The 17,719-nt window shown below is 45.2% G+C and overlaps 1 protein-coding gene across 2 annotated transcripts in view; it reads left to right on the top strand.

The window, feature by feature from the left end:
- The window catches only part of LOC310777524 (uncharacterized protein), a 53,907-nt gene that overhangs the window by 12,171 nt on the left and 24,017 nt on the right, over positions 1 to 17,719 (top strand). For both annotated transcript variants that reach the window (XM_083637880.1, XM_083637881.1), the window contains exons 4-8: positions 4,130 to 4,303; positions 13,087 to 13,260; positions 13,746 to 13,919; positions 14,406 to 14,579; positions 15,066 to 15,326. In XM_083637880.1, the coding sequence (XP_083494006.1) occupies positions 4,130 to 4,303; positions 13,087 to 13,260; positions 13,746 to 13,919; positions 14,406 to 14,579; positions 15,066 to 15,326 (957 nt within the window). The remainder of the gene's footprint in view (positions 1 to 4,129; positions 4,304 to 13,086; positions 13,261 to 13,745; positions 13,920 to 14,405; positions 14,580 to 15,065; positions 15,327 to 17,719) is intronic.

Below are 17,719 nucleotides of genomic sequence, written 5' to 3' on the forward strand. Positions count from 1 at the left end.
GAACTGGAGTTGAGCTCACGCTGAAGTTGAGCTCACACTTAACTGGTCACACCAGAAGCCCTCTCTTTTCCTCAGCACCTCGCTCGGTGCTCCTTGAACCCGCCCACAACTTCCATTGAATTCATGCCTGGCAGCTTCGCGCGGCGTCACGCTTGGAAAATAGGACTGAATCCTGAACGATCATTTGAGCGCGGCGTGAGGGGGACTGCCCCCTAGTCCGACACCTCACGAGACCGAATTTGGGTTAGGGTCTGGGGGAGGTTAGGTTTAGGCGTGGGGGTGGGAGAGGTTAGGTTTTGGGTTAGGGTCTGGGGGAGGTTAGGTTTAGGCGTGGGGGTGGGAGAGGTTAGGTTTTGGGTTAGTGAAAAACGGGGAATATAATGCCTCTTTTTTCGGACTCGTGAGGTGTCGGACTCGTGAGGTATCGGACTCGTGCCATGGCACCGGCGTGAGCGCGGCCTTGAGCAAGGCACACACGCGGCTGGTGTGAATGGCTTCGCCTGTTAACACGGATGCCAAAATGAAACTTGCGGGTTCAGCGTAGGTTGAGCTTATATTAGGTTAGCGTTGCTTCGGCGTATGGTGTACTGTGAACTGCCTAGGTAAGGCCACCTTGGCAGTGCCCTGCTACCAGCTGTCAGTTGCTTTAAAGGTCCCATTCCGTGCAAAAGCTGTTTTTACTTGTAAATGCATATATACTGCTGTCAGCCCTCCCTGTAATGAGTGGTCACAAGCTCAGAACTGCCACAGTTGGATTTGTCCCTATCCAGCTTCCCCCTGCAGTCTCCTCCAAGCCACACCCCCAAACGCTTCGTTTGCCCAGAGGGGAATTGGGACATCACGAGCTTCCTCACGCATACTACGCGGGTCTCTCTCACACAAGCTATCTGCACCATTTTGTCTATAGCCACAAAATTAACACTTCTAGCTGGAGCGACGCCAACTGTACGTGATCCAGCAACTGCAGAGGTGCATTCGGTAAGTCTAGGCATTTTGAGATGTCCTCTTTAGCGTAGTAACCGTTAAGTTAACGATAACTCGCAACCTAGCGTGCTGGTCCACAGACGCTAATCTGATTGGCCGCTGGGAGCCTGGGGCGGGCTCTCCCTCAGCGGCCAATGGGAACTGTTAGTTCTGAATATATTATAGAAACTGACCATTCTTGGGAAGCGACGAGATGAGGAAGTGAGAACTCCGTCACAACAAACGGGGTTGCTATATTTTCGACAAATTAATCCAGAATCATGTTTTATGGACCAGAGACACACGTTTTTAAGAGGTTACAGCTGCACGAATTGGGACCTTTAACACATTAAGTGCCAGAGACGGACTAATTCGTCTTACATAATCCAGCGCTTAAGTGCCAAGGACGGACTAACTCGTCTTACATAAAGATTTTTTTTTTTTGACAGTGGGACATCAATCAACCGCTTTTACATCTTCGAGATCACTATTGGAGCAAGATAATGTGTATAATCTATTTTACCGACCCACTAAGTGTTGACAGTGCTCCCCCAGACGACCGAAATCAAAGAAAAAACTGCCGCGGGACCAAGCCGTTCAAGGAAATGCCGTGGCGATTTTACAGTAACAGACTTGTCTTGCCTGAGAGCGGCCGCGCACCGGCAGCAGCACACAGAGAGCGGAGAGCGATTTGCAAAATAGATCATAGGTGAAACACACTTTGAAACACCTCAGAAAGGCCAGAATCAACATCTGCCCATCGCCCACGCATTCCCCGGCCCATCTTGACTCGCACAAGGAGCGTCTGCACGCAGGCAAGCAGGCAGGCAGGCACACAGGCAGGCAGCAGCAAAAGCGCTTCTGACACGCCCGCTGTACAGCGGAGGGAGGAGGGAGGAGGGAGGAGGGAGGAGGGAGGAGGGAGGAGGGAGTTTGAATGAGAGGGGTGTTTCCTGTTGTTATGGAGGAAATTACTGTTCAAAACTATTGTTTAGAATGTCTGACGGTCTTACTGATGCCAAAAATGAATGGTTAAAGTGACTGTTTCACAAAAAGCCATTTATCTCTGAATAAATTTCCAGACGCTGAAACCATGCTGTACTCAACGGCTAATATCTACATAACTACTAACTCTGCAAACTAACTCTTTTAGACAGAGAAAGCACACATTCTATTAGTTATTTTTAGATGATTGGTGTTCATGAATTCTTAACAGAAAAGAATCCTCGGCTGTCTCTAAAATGAGCCAGAATCGTCAAAAACACCCCTGGCACAACTTACCTACAGGAATGAAAACATGGCTGGCATTCAATGTGTTAAAAGCATCAGTGTAATGTAGCCTGCCGTATGCAAAGGATGTGTCATTGGCTCATTTTAACACACATTTCAGAAAAAAAAGATTTACGATGTCCTAAATTTTCTTTTGCGACGCCGAAGACCAGATAGCCTTGTTCATAATATGATGAAATTCCCACCCTGGTAACAAGTAATGTGTAATTCACCTTATTTTCATAGCATTTATTGACGGTAAGCGATATGCATTAAAGTACCTTGTCCTTAACTCATTCAGGGCCAATGACGTCTTTGACGTGTTATCAGGAATAGCCCAGAGGGCCAATGACGTGTTTGACGTGTTTTTGTTTTTATTACTGCAGGGCGTAGTTAAAACACTTCCCCAGCCTGTCACATGGTATCAGGTCCCTATCATCTAAGACAACACGTGAACAAACACATACCGCAGCTGTTGTTTTGAAATTGAGCAGGAGGAAAAGCAAACGGATAAGGAGCTTGCCTTGTGCAGACAGGAGAAACGCCATTGAAACGCCCCTCGCGCGCTGCAGGAGCTGGTCGCTTTCCTGTGTGCCAGCCTTCCTGTGTGCCAGCCGGAGAAAACCGGAGAAAGTAATCCACAGATGCGTTTGATCATCGGAGGAATGAGGAAATGATCGATCAGCAGTGATCAGAGGGCGGTGAGGACGTGTTGAATAGCCGAGGGGAAAACGGGAACGATAGCAGGGAGGATAGGGGAGGGAGACATGGACGAGCAGCACACGAACAGCTAGGCAGGCAGAAGCCCGCTGTCCGTTCAAGAGCTTCATGAAATCGCTGGGCTGCGTGCCCTCCAGTGTTGCTCCTGGCCAATCCCGGCGCCACAGGGCGTGGTTATTGCTTATCCTATGTGGGGTTAGAAATCACGCAACGAAGGGGGATCGTGTGTGTGTGTGTGTGTGTGTGTCTGTGTGTCTGTGTGTGTGTGTGTGTCTGTCTGTCTGTCTGTCTGTCTGTCTGTCGGTGTGTCTGTCTGTCTGTCTCTCTGTCTGTCTGTGTGTCTGTCTGCACACTCATTCACACTGCTGTATTGTTGAATGTAAAAAAAAAGCACTTCATGTGTATATATATATATATATATATATTTTTTTTTTTCATTTGTGTCATAACGAATAGTATTTACATGTCTGATGTCAATACAGTTCAAAATAAAAGAATTGAGAGCGAGTTCTGCTTGAGAATGTGTATTTTACAGAAATTGCATTTGCTCCTGTTTGTCATCTCAGAGAGACATTTTGGGTGAAAACAGGGTGTATATAAATGGATATAAGTAGAGTACAGAACATGCTAAAAGCTCACTTTTTTTTTCCTGGTGAACCCAGAGACGTACATCTTCATTTTGAGGTATTGCAAATCACTCTGGTGCTAATAGATAATTTACTGTGGGTCTTGAAAGATGACCAACAATTATGAAAATCTTTGGCCTGTGCTAAATATTGGCAGTCCTAAACTGGCCCTGAATGAGTTAACAGGCTCTGACTAAAAAGTTTTGATCACTTACATTTGTATCACAACAGACAGCAGTATTTTCCAGTGGACAGTGTCTACATTACAGTTAGTATTACTTGATATGGTGGTTGTTTCAATCTACAGGAGTATCATGTTATTCATGTTTTGTTTTACCAGAATTTGAAATTACCTGCCTGTGAATCTTTGCTTTGTGATATTACACATTTAGCACTTTTTGAAACTTTTCAAATTATATAATACAATTGATTCTCATTTCTATTGTTGTTGTTGTTGTTATTTGAAGTAGTATGCTGTGTACGTTTTGATGGAGGCTTAATCTCTGCTCTGCTTTCATAGAACTAATCTTACATTAAATCTGTGATCACAGACTTTCTGGCTGTGGACTCTTAGAGACTCACTGTGAAGTCCTGGCCTCAGCTCTGAAGTCCAACCCGTCCCATCTGAGAGAGCTGGACCTGAGTAACAACTACCTGCAAGTTTCAAGCGTGAAGCTGCTGTCTGCTGGACTGGAGAGTCCACACTGTCAACTGGAGACTCTCAGGTCAGACAGCATATTTTATTTCTGTGCTGACATCAATATTATATGAATATTGTGCTGACACTTTTAGGCCATGTCTGTCATTCCATTTGAAATCAGACAGGATGTGGGAGTTTTGCAAGCACTTATTTTAAAAATGAATTAGATTCTGCACCTTCACAAACAAAGCTTTAGTTAGTGTATGGTGATGATGACTTTGTACATTTGGCTTGATTTAAATATAATGTCACGAACGACAAGGAACCCAAATGCAGACACAGACCAGGAAACGTGTTTGATGCTTAAACAAATGTTTTACTTAAGGAAAACTTAAAGAGTGGCTAAAAAAGGCAATACAGTCACACGATCTTGATAATATGCAGTCTCTAGGTCCAAAAAGGAGCTGTGGCTTCTGTGGCAATCCAGATGGTACTGTGGCTTATCTGTGGCTGTCCAGATGATGCTGTGGTTTGGCTGTGGCAGTCCAGATGGTACTGTGGCTCATCTGTAGCAAGTCCAGGAGGAGCTGTGGCAAGTCCAGGTGGTACAGTGGCTCGGCTCTGGCAGAAGAGACAGAAATCAATGGTAGTCCATGCAAAAAGGTTCAGATGTTCAAGGCTGGCGTTCGTACTGACCTATACGGTATTACAAGCAGACACTGAATGGAGGTTCCGCCAGATATTTAAAGGCCTCCAGCTGATGAGGACACAGCTGACAGCAATCCTCCTAATTAGCCACACCCACCCCTCCTGATGCAGCTCACAGCTCCAACCTAATAGACATGCACAGAGAGCATTAAAGACACAAGGAAGACAGACCTGCCCAATTGCCATGATAGTACCCCGTCCCTAACGGGCACCTCCAGGCGTCCCACCAGGCCGATCAGGGAACCGCTGATGGAAAGCTCGGATGAGAGCGGGGTCACAACGTTCCTCCAGACCATACCCTTCCCAATCCACTAGGTACTGTAGCCCTCGGCCACGGCTGCGAACATCGAGGAGACGGCGGACAGTGTATACCAGACCGGCATCCAGCATCGTGGGAGGAGGAGGGGGCGGAACAGGGAGGGACAGAACACTGGTAACAACAGGCTTGATACGAGACACATGGAAAGCAGGGTGAACACGAAGGGTTCTAGGTAGCTTCAAACGAACCACAGCAGGATCTAGGGACCGTTCGTTATTTAGGGAAGGGTCCACTGGAGGAAAATAAGGGAGGGTAATTTTGTTTTAAATTTAGTCTGAGGGAGGGTACACTCTCTTTAATTTGAGTCCAGGGGAGGGGAATACAATTTTGATTCGATAAAAATATATACACTTTTGTTGTTGTTGTAATGTTTGCTTTTCGGACTTCAACAACTACTGAGTTGCTTCATTTACACCCCTCCTGTCCAAACTGTTTGGTATGTCCCGGTGCATTGTTTCTCTTTGGCGGTCCTATCTGTCAATCTTTGTGCTTGGCCTATCCAGACAGTAGGCGTGTACAGTATCTGGCCAATCAGTGGCGCTTTTCTGGTGAGGAAGTACATTTCCAGCGCGAATAACCCACTGGAACAAAGTCGAGCAAACAAACAGACATGGCGGCATGGCATCACAAAATATATATGGGCTCTATCGTTGCATCATCACAAAATATATATGGGCTCTATCGTTGCATCATCACAAAATATATATGGGCTCTATCGTTCTGCGCCCAGCAGTCTCAGTCACAGTAGAACCGAATTACGGCTCACTCATCTCCTAAATTACGTTAAGTCTACGAGGGATATTTATACCACATAGGGTTGTGTTTTGATATGTGTTTTTTTTTTTTGTCCAATAGAACCGGCAAACTTTTTTTCCATCAGTCATTGACCGCTATTTAAACACAAATATTGATATACACAGACTGAAGATTGTTTCACAAGCAAAAATAGCATGTAGCGACCAGAGGAGGCGGTCGCTCTGATTGGTGACAGTTCTGCTTTAAGAAGCGCAAAGGATTATGGGACTTCATGTTCTTGTGGGAAGCTTGTTACTGTTACACTTAAAAACGTGGTTTAGTGATGTTGTGCTCATGTTTTGATTGCATTTTGTGGTAATGGCAATGTTTAGTTTTACTATCAATGTAGCCACCACGACTGAGACTGTTAGTGTCTTCGATCACCTCTGGCCGGAGTTTCTGCAAATGTTGAATGATTCCGATGTGGAATAAATAGCACCCCCTGCTGTCACGCGGTGTATGAGGTGCAGGAGTGGTTAAAAGTAAGATCTCTGTGTCAGTCGCAAGTGCGCAACAATATTGTTTGGGGAGGGTCAATCATATTTTTCAAATCACTTGGGAAGGGTCAAGGAAAAATATATTTTGATCAGGGAAGGGGCACAGCTTTTTATTTCAGAGCACACCAAATCCCTCCAGTGACCCCCCCTTCTAAATAACGAACGGTCCCTTATGATATTTTCAATAGCTAAAGGCTCAATGAACCTAGGGGAAAGCTTATGACACTCTGTCCGCAGAGGCAGGTCGGTAGTTGACAGCCAAACCTTCTGACCAACCTGATAGACTGGTGCCGGAACCCGACGTCGGTTGGCCTGTCGTTGGTTCTGTCGGGTGGACCGCAGTAAGGCAGAGCGGGCAGTTTTCCAGGCACGACGACAGCGATGGAGATTGACTCGAACTGATGGCACAGCAATGTCTCCTTCCTGGGCTGGGAACAATGGAGATTGATAACCCAGAGAACACTGGAAGGGAGTTATACCTGTGGCAGTGCTGGTCGAGGAATTATGGGCATATTCTGCCCACACAAGCTGTGAAGCCCAGGTTGAAGGATTGGTGGATGCCAAACAATTCAGCGTGGCTTCCAGCTCCTGGTTCCAGCGTTCCACCTGGCCATTAGACTGTGGATGAAAACCAGAAGACAAACTGACCGAAGTGCCCAGCTCTGTACAGAAGGCCTTCCATACCTGGGAGGTAAACTGAGGACCACGGTCCGAAACAATGCCCACAGGGATGCCATGGACGCAGAAAACATGTTGCACCATCAGGACCCCGGTCTCTCTGGCTGTGGGGAGCTTGGGAAGAGGAACACAGTGAGCAGCTTTAGAAAATCGGTCAATGATAGTCAAAATGACTGTGTTACATTCGGAAGGAGGCAGATCCGTAACAAAATCTACAGCGATGTGGGACCATGGCCGCCATGGAATGGGCAGAGGGCGAAGGAGACCAGAGCTGTCTTATTCTGAGCGCACACTGGACAGGCTGCCACATAGCCCCGGGCATCAGTTTCCAACGTCGGCCACCAGAAGTGACGATGAAGGACCTCGATGGTGTGACGTTGCCCAAGGTGGCAGTTGACCCGGGAAGAGTGAGCCCACTGGAGTACTTTCGACCTGGCAGCATAAGGAACAAACAGGTGACCAGGAGGACCTGTACCTGGGTTCGCTGGGCCTCCAGAACCACTGACTCGACGTCCCAGGTGAGTCTCGCGACGACACAAGAGGCAGTGACCTCATCCACGACATACAAGGCGTCCACCTTGATGTCTTCAAACTCCGGACGGTATGTCAGGGTGAACTGGAAACGTCCAAAAAATAGCGCCCACCTGGCTTGGCGAGAGTTGAGACGCTTAGCACTCTTAAGGTATGCCAGGTTCTTGTGATCGGTCCAGACTATGAAAGGGTGCTCAGCACCTTCCAGCCAGTGTCTCCACTCGTCCAGAGCCAGGACCACAGCCAGCAGCTCGCAGTTCCCTACATCATCATTTCTCTCAGCCGGATCCAGTTTATGAGAGCGGTAAGCACAGGGATGAAGTTTCTGGTCTATGGCTGCCCGCTGTGATAGAACCGCTCCGACCCCCACGTCAGAAGCGTCCACTTCCACAATAAACTGCCGTGTGGGGTCGGGCTGGACCAGGATGGGAGCTGTAGTAAACCTTGTTTTCAGGTTCTTGAATGCTGCAGCTGCTTCAGGAGACCACTGAAACTTGGACACAGGTGAGGTTAGTGCAGTCAATGGAGCAGCAACCTGGCTATAGTTCCTGATAAAACGTCTATAAAAATTTGCGAACCCCAAGAACCGCTGCAGCTGATTGCGGGTGGGCGGCTGCGGCCACTCCGTCACTGCCCTGACCTTGGCTGGATCCATGCTCACCCGTCCCTCGGAGATGATAAAGCCCAGGTACGTGGTGGTAGGAACATGAAATTCACACTTTTCAGCCTTCACAAACAGCTGGTTCTCCAAAAGCCGCCGCAGGACCAGGCGGACATGTTGGATATGTTCCGGCAGTGACTTGGAGAAGATCAGGATGTCATCTATGTAGACAAAGACAAAACGGTTGAGCATGTCTCTAAGCACATCATTTACCATGGCCTGGAACACCGCAGGAGCATTGGTGAGTCCAAAGGGCATAACCAGGTACTCGAAGTGGCCAAGACGTGTATTGAACGCCATCTTCCACTCATCACCTTCACAAATCCGCACCAGGTGATAGGCGTTATGTCGATCCAGCAATTTTTGATAGTAATGTTATTCAAACCTTTGTAGTCAATACAAGGCCTCAGGCTACCGTCCTTCCCCACATAGAAAAAACCAGCCCCCACAGGCGAATAAGACCAGCTGCCACCGAAGTCTGGATGTAGTCTTCCATAGCCTCACGCTCCGGCTTGGAAAGGTTGTAAAGGTGGCTGCCTGGCAGTGGAGCTCCTGGTAGTAACTCAATGGCGCAGTCATAAGGCCAATGAGGAGGAAGAGAGAGTGCATGCTGCTTACTGAAAACCTCTCCCAGGTCCTGATACTCAGAAGGAACCATAGATAAATCTGGTTTAGCGGCTTGAGGAGAATAAGAGAGAATTAGGACCCAGAGCAGACTTGAGACAACATGAATGGCAAAAAATACTCCAACTGTAAATTGTCCCACTCCTCCAATCCACATGCAGCATGAGCCAGGGAAATCCAAGAACTATGGGAACATCAGGAGAGGGCATGACATAAAAATTGAGAAGTTATTCGTGGTTACCAGACAGATGAAGCATCAGAGGCACAGTTTTCTTTGTGATCAGGGCCAATAATTCCCCGTTCAGAGCATTGGTCTTAAGCGGCACCTCAAGATCAAAAGGGGGAATATTTAACTTTTCACAGACAGAATCATCAATAAAACTCTCGTCAGCACCAGAATCAATCAAGGCAGAAAAAGAGTGTATTTTACCTTTAACTACCACTGAAACTTGGAGAGGAGTCCTTCTTGGATTTGAGGGAGGGTGGCTTACTATCTTTACTTTACTTTATTTGTATTTAGCAAAGCGCCTTTATCCAAAGCGATTTATATCATGATCATATACAGCACACAATAACATGAATAGATAAAATAGAAAGACAGTAGTAAAAATATGAGAAGCCAATATAAAAGGGGAGATTAAAGGTGTGAACAATTAAAGGAGCAAACATTTAAGAAACAGAAAATTCAATTAAAAACACATGGAAAGCAGGCAGAGAGGAGGGAGGGAATTCAGGAAGAGTCAATATAAAGTCTGAAGAGATGAGTTTTAAGTTTTCTGCGGAAAATGGGGAGTGATGCGGCAGTCCTGATGTCCGGGGGAAGTTCATTCCACCATTTTGGGGCCAGGTAGGAGAAAAGTCTCGACCGAGAGCGGCTTCTGAGCCCACGTAGCAGGGGAGGGGCGAGACATCCTGCACTAGTGGAGGGGCGGAGCGGGCGGTGAGAGGTTTGGAAAGTGACCATAGACTGTAAATACGAGGGGGCTGTTTGGTGAACGGCCTTGAAAGCTAGTGCCAGAGTTTTGAATTTGATGCGTGCCAGGATGGGAAGCCAGTGAAGCTCTCGGAAAAGGGGGGTGACATGGGAAAATCTAGGTAAATTGTAGACCAGACGGGCTGCTGTGTTCTGAATGAGCTGAAGAGGAAGTATTTCAGAGGCAGGGAGGCCTGCCAAAAGGACATTGCAGTAGTCGATGCGCGACAATCCTGACTGTACCAGAATTTGTGTCACTTCTCTGGTGAGAAATGGGCGTATCTTACGAATATTGAAGAGGGAGAACCGGCAGGAGCGTGCTGTTGTGGCAATGTAGGCAGAGAAGGTGAGTTGGTGGTCAAGGATCACTCCCAGGTTTTTAGCTGTTTGAGATGGAGTGGAGACGGTGTGGTTGTCAATGGATATGGAGAGGTCAGTCAGGGGGGATTCTTTGCCAGGGAGGAAGATGATCTCGGTTTTTTCAGGGTTGAGTTTGAGGTGATGATCCGCCATCCAGACACCAACGTCTTTCAGGCAGGCAGAGATCCGTGACCCAATTGAAGTGTCAGAGGGGGGGAAGGAAAGGTAAAGCTGTGTGTCATCGGCATAGGAGTGATAGGAAAAACCGTGAGATGAAATGATGTGACCAAGTGACAGGACAGGAAAGGACCTAGAACAGAACCCTGAGGAACACCAGTGGAAAGGGTGCAAGGAGTAGAAAGGGAGCCTCTCCAAGAAACCCCGTAGGAGCGATCAGAAAGATATGAGGAGAACCAGGAGAGTGCAGACCCAGTGACACCCAAGTCAGAAAGGGTGGAAAGAAGGATTTGGTGGTTAACAGTGTCGAAAGCAGCAGATTGGTCCAGGAGTATGAGAACAGAGGAGAGGGATGAAGTGGCGGAGTGAAGTGCCTCAGTGACAGCGAGAAGAGCAGTTTCGGTTGAGTGAGTGGGTTTGAAACCAGATCTATTCCTGTATCAAACCTCATGGTTTGATATCTTATTTAGATTGCTGCACCTCTCTCTATTCCTGTCTCAAACCTCATGCTTTGATATCTTATTTAGATTGCTGCACCTCTCTCTATTCCTGTCTCAAACCTCATGCTTTGATATCTTATTTAGATTGCTGCACCTCTCTCTATTCCTGTCTCAAACCTCATGCTTTGATATCTTATTTAGATTGCTGCACCTCTCTCTATTCCTGTATCAAACCTCATGCTTTGATATCTTATTTAGATTGCTGCACCTCTCTCTATTCCTGTATCAAACATCATGCTTTGATATCTTATTTATATTGCAGCACCTCTGTATTCCTGTCTTAAACCTCATGCTTTGATATCTTATTTAGATTGCTGCACCTCTCTCTATTCCTGTCTCAAACCTCATGCTTTGATATCTTATTTAGATTGCTGCACCTCTCTCTATTCCTGTCTCAAACCTCATGCTTTGATATCTTATTTAGATTGCTGCACCTCTCTCTATTCCTGTCTCAAACCTCATGCTTTGATATCTTATTTAGATTGCTGCACCTCTCTCTATTCCTGTCTCAAACCTCATGCTTTGATATCTGATATCTTATTTAGATTGCTGCACCTCTCTCTATTCCTGTCTCAAACCTCATGTTTTGATATCTTATTCAGATTGCTGCACCTCTCTCTATTCCTGTCTCAAACCACATGCTTTGATATCTTATTTAGGTTACTGCACCTCTCTCTATTCCTGTCTCAGACATAGTTCACTGTCACATCTCAGCTGCTTCAGAATAGAGCAACTAGGATTTGAACCAGTGCTACAGGGAGTGACATCATCAGAGCCTAGATGCCATACTGAACTCTGTATCTATATTTGCATTAATTAATAATCTGTTTATGTGAGTTGTGTGACTGAAATGATAAAATAATATGTCCTTATCTTTTCATATCCATTAACTCATTCACCGCCAAAGACGTCTTTGACGTGTTATCAGAAATAGCCCTCCCCGCCAATGACGTGTTTGACGTGTTTTTGTTTTTATTAGTGCAGCGCTTAGTTCAAACACTTACCCAGCCTGTGACACAGACACAGGTCCCTAACCTCAAAGTCAAGCCGACAGCACGTTATCAAACACATACCGCAGCTGTTGTTTGAAATAAGGAAGAAGGAGGAAAGGAGGAAAAACAGAGAAATGCGCTTCCTTGTAGAGAGGAGAAACGCCATTGAAACGCCCCTCGGCGCGCTGCACTGCTCGCCTTGCTGCAGGGCGAACCTGGATTGCCTAGTCAAACCCGTGACGAACATGATCGATCCGGTTCCAGCAGCGCCTGGTCCCAAAGCCAAGCCGGACCCGTTCCTGTTTCGTGTCGCAGCATTCGTCCCAGCCCGAACGAGAGGAGGAAAACGAGCAGAGGCAGAGGAGGCAAAACGCTGATGGGGAAGGAGGGGGAAGGAGGTGCGGGGGAAGGAGGTGCGATCTAGCAGCAGCTGTGGACAGAACTCTCTCTCTCTGTGTGTGTGTGTGTGTGTGTGTGTGTGTGTGTGTGTGTGTGTGTGTGTGTGTGTGTCTGTGTCTGTGTCTGTGTCTGTCTGTCTGTCTGTCTGTCTGTGTGTCTGTCTGTCTGTCTGTCTGTCTGCACACTCACTCACACTGAGCAAACTGTATTGTTGAATGTAAAAAAAGCACTTCATATATATATATATATATATATATATATATATATTTTTTTTTTGTCATTTGTGTCATAATGAATAATATTTACATGTCTGATGTCAATACAGTTCAAAATAAAAGAATTGAGAGCGAGTTCTGCCTGAGATTGTGTGCTGTACATAAATGCCATTTTCTGCAATTTCTTTTCTCAGAGAGACCTTTTGGGTGAAAACAGGGTGTATATAAATGGCTATAAGTAGAGTACAGAACATGCTAAAAGCTCACTTTTTTTTCTCCTGGTGAACCCAGAGACGTACATCTTCATTTTGAGGTATTGCAAATCACTTTGGTGCTAATAGATAATTTACTGTGGGTCTTGAAAGATGACCAACAATTATGAAAAGCTTTGGCCTGTGCTAAATATTGGCAGTCCTAAACTGGCCATGAATGAGTTAAGGCTGAGTGACTGTAAGCTGTCAGAGAGAAGCTGTGAAGCTCTGGCCTCAGTTCTCAGCTCCCAGTCCTCCAGTCTGAGAGAGCTGGACCTGAGTAAGAATGACTTACAGGACTCTGGAGTGAAGCTGCTGTCTGTTGGACTAGAGAGTCCACACTGTAGACTGGAAACTCTCAGGTCAGTATTACTGATACTGTTCAACAGACCACAATTTAAATGTGGCTTTACATGCACATTAATATCAGTGAAAATACTGACCTCTGTATTTTCCTGCTGATGTGAGTTTTGAAAGCAGCTGAGATACCAACATTTATCACATCTAGTTTCTATCCTGTGCTAGAATATTGCATCATCTCCTCTCTTTACTGCCTCTGTTGTTGAAACCTAAAGTAAAGCATTTATCACATTCTATCACACATTGAGTCCAGAACTGAAATTAAAACACAAACCAGATCAGCTATAGTTCACTGTCACATCTCCAGCTACTTCAGAATAGAGCAACTAGGATTTGAACCAGTGCTACAGGGAGTGACATCATCAGAGCCTAGATGCCATACTGAACTCTGTATCTATATTTGCATTCATTAATCAGCTGTTTATGTGAGTTGTGTGACTGAAATGATAAAATAATAATATTTCCTTATCTTTTCATATCCATTAAGGCTGAGTGACTGTAAGCTGTCAGAGAGAAGCTGTGAAGCTCTGGCCTCAGTTCTCAGCTCCCAGTCCTCCAGTCTGAGAGAGCTGGACCTGAGTAAGAATGACTTACAGGACTCTGGAGTGAAACTGCTGTCTGTTGGACTCGAGAGTCCACACTGTAGACTGGAAACTCTTAGGTCAGTATTACTGATACTGTTCAACAGACCACCATTTAAATGTGGCTTTACATGCACATTAATATCAGTGAAAATACCTGACCTCTGTATTTTCCTGCTGATGTGAGTTTTGAAAGCAGCTGAGATACCAACATTTATCACATCTAGTTTCTATCCTGTGCTAGAATATTGCATCATCTCCTGTCTTTACTGCCTCTGTTGTTGAAACCTAAAGTAAAGCATTTATCACATTCTGTCACACATTGAGTCCAGAACTGAAATTAAAACACAAACCAGATCAGCTATAGTTCACTGTCACATCTCCAGCTACTTCAGAATAGAGCAACTAGGATTTGAACCAGTGCTACAGGGAGTGACATCATCAGAGCCTAGATGCCATACTGAACTCTGTATCTATATTTGCATTCATTAATCATCTGTTTATGTGAGTTGTGTGACTGAAATGATAAAATAATAATAATTCCTTATCTTTTCATATCCATTAAGGCTGAGTGACTGTAAGCTGTCAGAGAGAAGCTGTGAAGCTCTGGCCTCAGTTCTCAGCTCCCAGTCCTCCAGTCTGAGAGAGCTGGACCTGAGTAAGAATAACTTACAGGACTCTGGAGTGAAACTGCTGTCTGTTGGACTCGAGAGTCCACACTGTAGACTGGAAACTCTTAGGTCAGTATTACTGATACTGTTCAACAGACCACCATTTAAATGTGGCTTCACATGCACATTAATATCAGTGAAAATACCTGACCTCTGTATTTTCCTGCTGATGTGAGTTTTGAAAGCAGCTGAGATACCAACATTTATCACATCTAGTTTCTATCCTGTGCTAGAATATTGCATCATCTCCTCTCTTTACTGCCTCTGTTGTTGAAACCTAAAGTAAAGCATTTATCACATTCTGTCACACATTGAGTCCAGAACTGAAATTAAAACACAAACCAGATCAGCTATAGTTCACTGTCACATCTCAAGCTACTTCAGAATAGAGCAACTAGGATTTGAACCAGTGCTACAGGGAGTGACATCATCAGAGCCTAGATGCCATACTGAACTCTGTATCTATATTTGCATTCATTAATCATCTGTTTATGTGAGTTGTGTGACTGAAATGATAAAATAATAATATTTCCTTATCTTTTCATATCCATTAAGGCTGAGTGACTGTAAGCTGTCAGAGAGAAGCTGTGAAGCTCTGGCCTCAGTTCTCAGCTCCCAGTCCTCCAGTCTGAGAGAGCTGGACCTGCGTAAGAATTACCTGTCAGAGAGAAGCTGTGAAGCTCTGGCCTCAGTTCTCAGCTCCCAGTCCTCCAGTCTGAGAGAGCTGGACCTGAGTAACAATGACTTACAGGACTCTGGAGTGAAGCTGGTCTCTGTTGGACTAGAGAGTCCACACTGTAGACTGGAAACTCTCAGGTCAGTATTACTGATACTGTTCAACAGACAACCATTTAAATGTGGCTTTACATGCACATTAATATCAGTGAAAATACCTGACCTCTGTGTTTTCCTGCTGATGTGAGTTTTGAAAGCAGCTGAGATACCAACATTTATCACATCTAGTTTCTATCATGTGGTAGAATATTGCATCATCTCCTCTCTTTACTGCCTCTGTTGTTGAAAGCTAAAGTAAAGGATTTATCACATTCTGTCACACATTGAGGGGCCCTTTACACGAGGACACCTTTTCCTTCACACCTTCTCCCTGTTTACATGAGCGCTGTTGAATTTTTAAAACCCCGTAATGTACATGCCAGGTCGCTAGGTGGCAGTGTGATCACCTTATTCTTTGCCCATACAAGGACGCTTACTGCATGACGTAATTTCGCTTGAAACGCGGAAGTAGAGTACACTTTCCGCAGTCATTTAGACTTGCCAAAAAGCTTTTTTCAAGCTAAAAAAAACCCAAACTGTTAAAGTTTTAATATTTGTCGGGTGAGAATGTAACATATATGTGACCAGTTTATCAGAATAACGCCTATTGGAAATCTTTAACGAGCAGCGAGGACCGGGAGCGCTGAGTGTGATCTGTCACCCTACTGCTACTGGCAGTGAGAAAACACTGTCGACGTGCTTTGTAACTATAACGTTAAATGCCGACCGGGTACAGCCATCGGCTCCTCGCAGCAGTAACGTTATGAACATGTAACTGGAGTTGGCCGCAGTGTAGCTTAATTCTGAGTGTTGCCAAACTTCATTAATACTGACGTTTTATTTGGTTGCCAACTCGCGCACGGCTATGGCGTAATCGCGTGTGTAGGCACGTCAGAGTTTCTGAAATGTGCCGTTCCAAAGCGATTACATGGAGCGGGAAGCCCCGCTCAGCGGGAAGCGTCTCAAACAATTCCACTCTAGAGGGTGGTTCCAAAATGTGTCGTTTCCTAAGCGCGAATTCGCCGTCGCCGTCTTAACGGGAGGCACTAACGATAAAATAATTCCCCGTTTCCATAGGAAACCGTCCTCGTGTAAAGTGCCCCTGAGTCCAAAACTGAAATGAAAACACAAACCAGATCCTTGGGACAGTTTTTACATGATCATAACTAATTTCAGAACAGTGCACTAATGAGAATCCAACATGTAACTCTTTTTAAACAAGGAGTTTACACGAGGATCTCTTCTAAAGAAAACCTGTACAAAAGTTTGTAAAACTCAAGAATAAAGAATAACTATTATTAGTGCTGGCCGGTGTATATGGCTGAAAATGTTAAAATCATAAAATGTTTAATATCAGGCAGTTTTATTATGTAAAAATAACTATTTCTGTCAAGTTTAAATGGTTAATTTTGCACTTGTAATAAAGTTGAATAGATCAGACAACTTTCATTTAAAGATCTTCAGCCTCACTACTGTAGATGCTGTGACATCTATGTCTCTAATAGAGCCATATGAAATCCACCACCATCAGGCCCGGACTGGCCATCTGGCAGTTCTGGCAAATGTCAGAAGGGCCGGTGTGTGTTATGGGCCGACCGGACTGCAGAAAAAAAAAAAATATATATATATATAATAACACGTTCACTGCCAATGACGTGTTTTTACGTCAAACAAAATCCAACCGTTCACTGCCAATGACGTGTTTTTACGTCAAAAAACGTCGATTTTGTTTTTTTGACGGTGGGATGTGCATCTAACCCTTTTACATCTCTTATATAAGTATTGGACGTGTACAACGTGTACAACCCATTCCACCGACCCACTAAGTGGCGACAGTGCTTTCCTGACTAGAGGAAGGCAAGCAAAAAGCAGTGTGACGAAGCCATTCTCATGAAAATGGATTGGCGAAAACGCTTTCGTTTTCGCGCTGATTGCTGGCAGTGCGGGATTGCAAATTTGCATAATAGATTACGGGTGGAACACACTTTGAAACACGCAGCATAAATATGACCAGAATCGCAAAAGCTTCATCAAAGCTCTCAACCAAAACTCCAAGAAGCGAGCGAGTCCATCCAGACTTCCTCAAAGAGCGGCCGCGCAGACAGGCACAGCCGCACAGCAGCAGCAAAGCAGTGAGACTGGTGACAAGCTTGTGACACGGCCGCTGCAGCCAAGAAGAACGCCCACGGAGGGAGGAGTTGGAAGCAGAGGGGTGTTTCCTGCTGTTATGGAGGAAATTACTGTTCAAAACTATTGTTTAGATGTCTGACGTCTTACTGATGCCAAAAATGAATGGTTAAAGTGACTGTTCTATCGAATTTCACAAAAAGCCGTTTATCTCAGAATCATTTTTCTGACGCTGAAACCATGCTGTATTCAACTGCTAATGCTTACATAACTACTAACTCTACAAACTAACTCTTTTAGACAGAGAA

The sequence above is a fragment of the Poromitra crassiceps genome, assembly GCF_964638095.1.
Source record: "Poromitra crassiceps genome assembly, chromosome: 5".
Classification (NCBI taxonomy): domain Eukaryota; kingdom Metazoa; phylum Chordata; class Actinopteri; order Beryciformes; family Melamphaidae; genus Poromitra; species Poromitra crassiceps.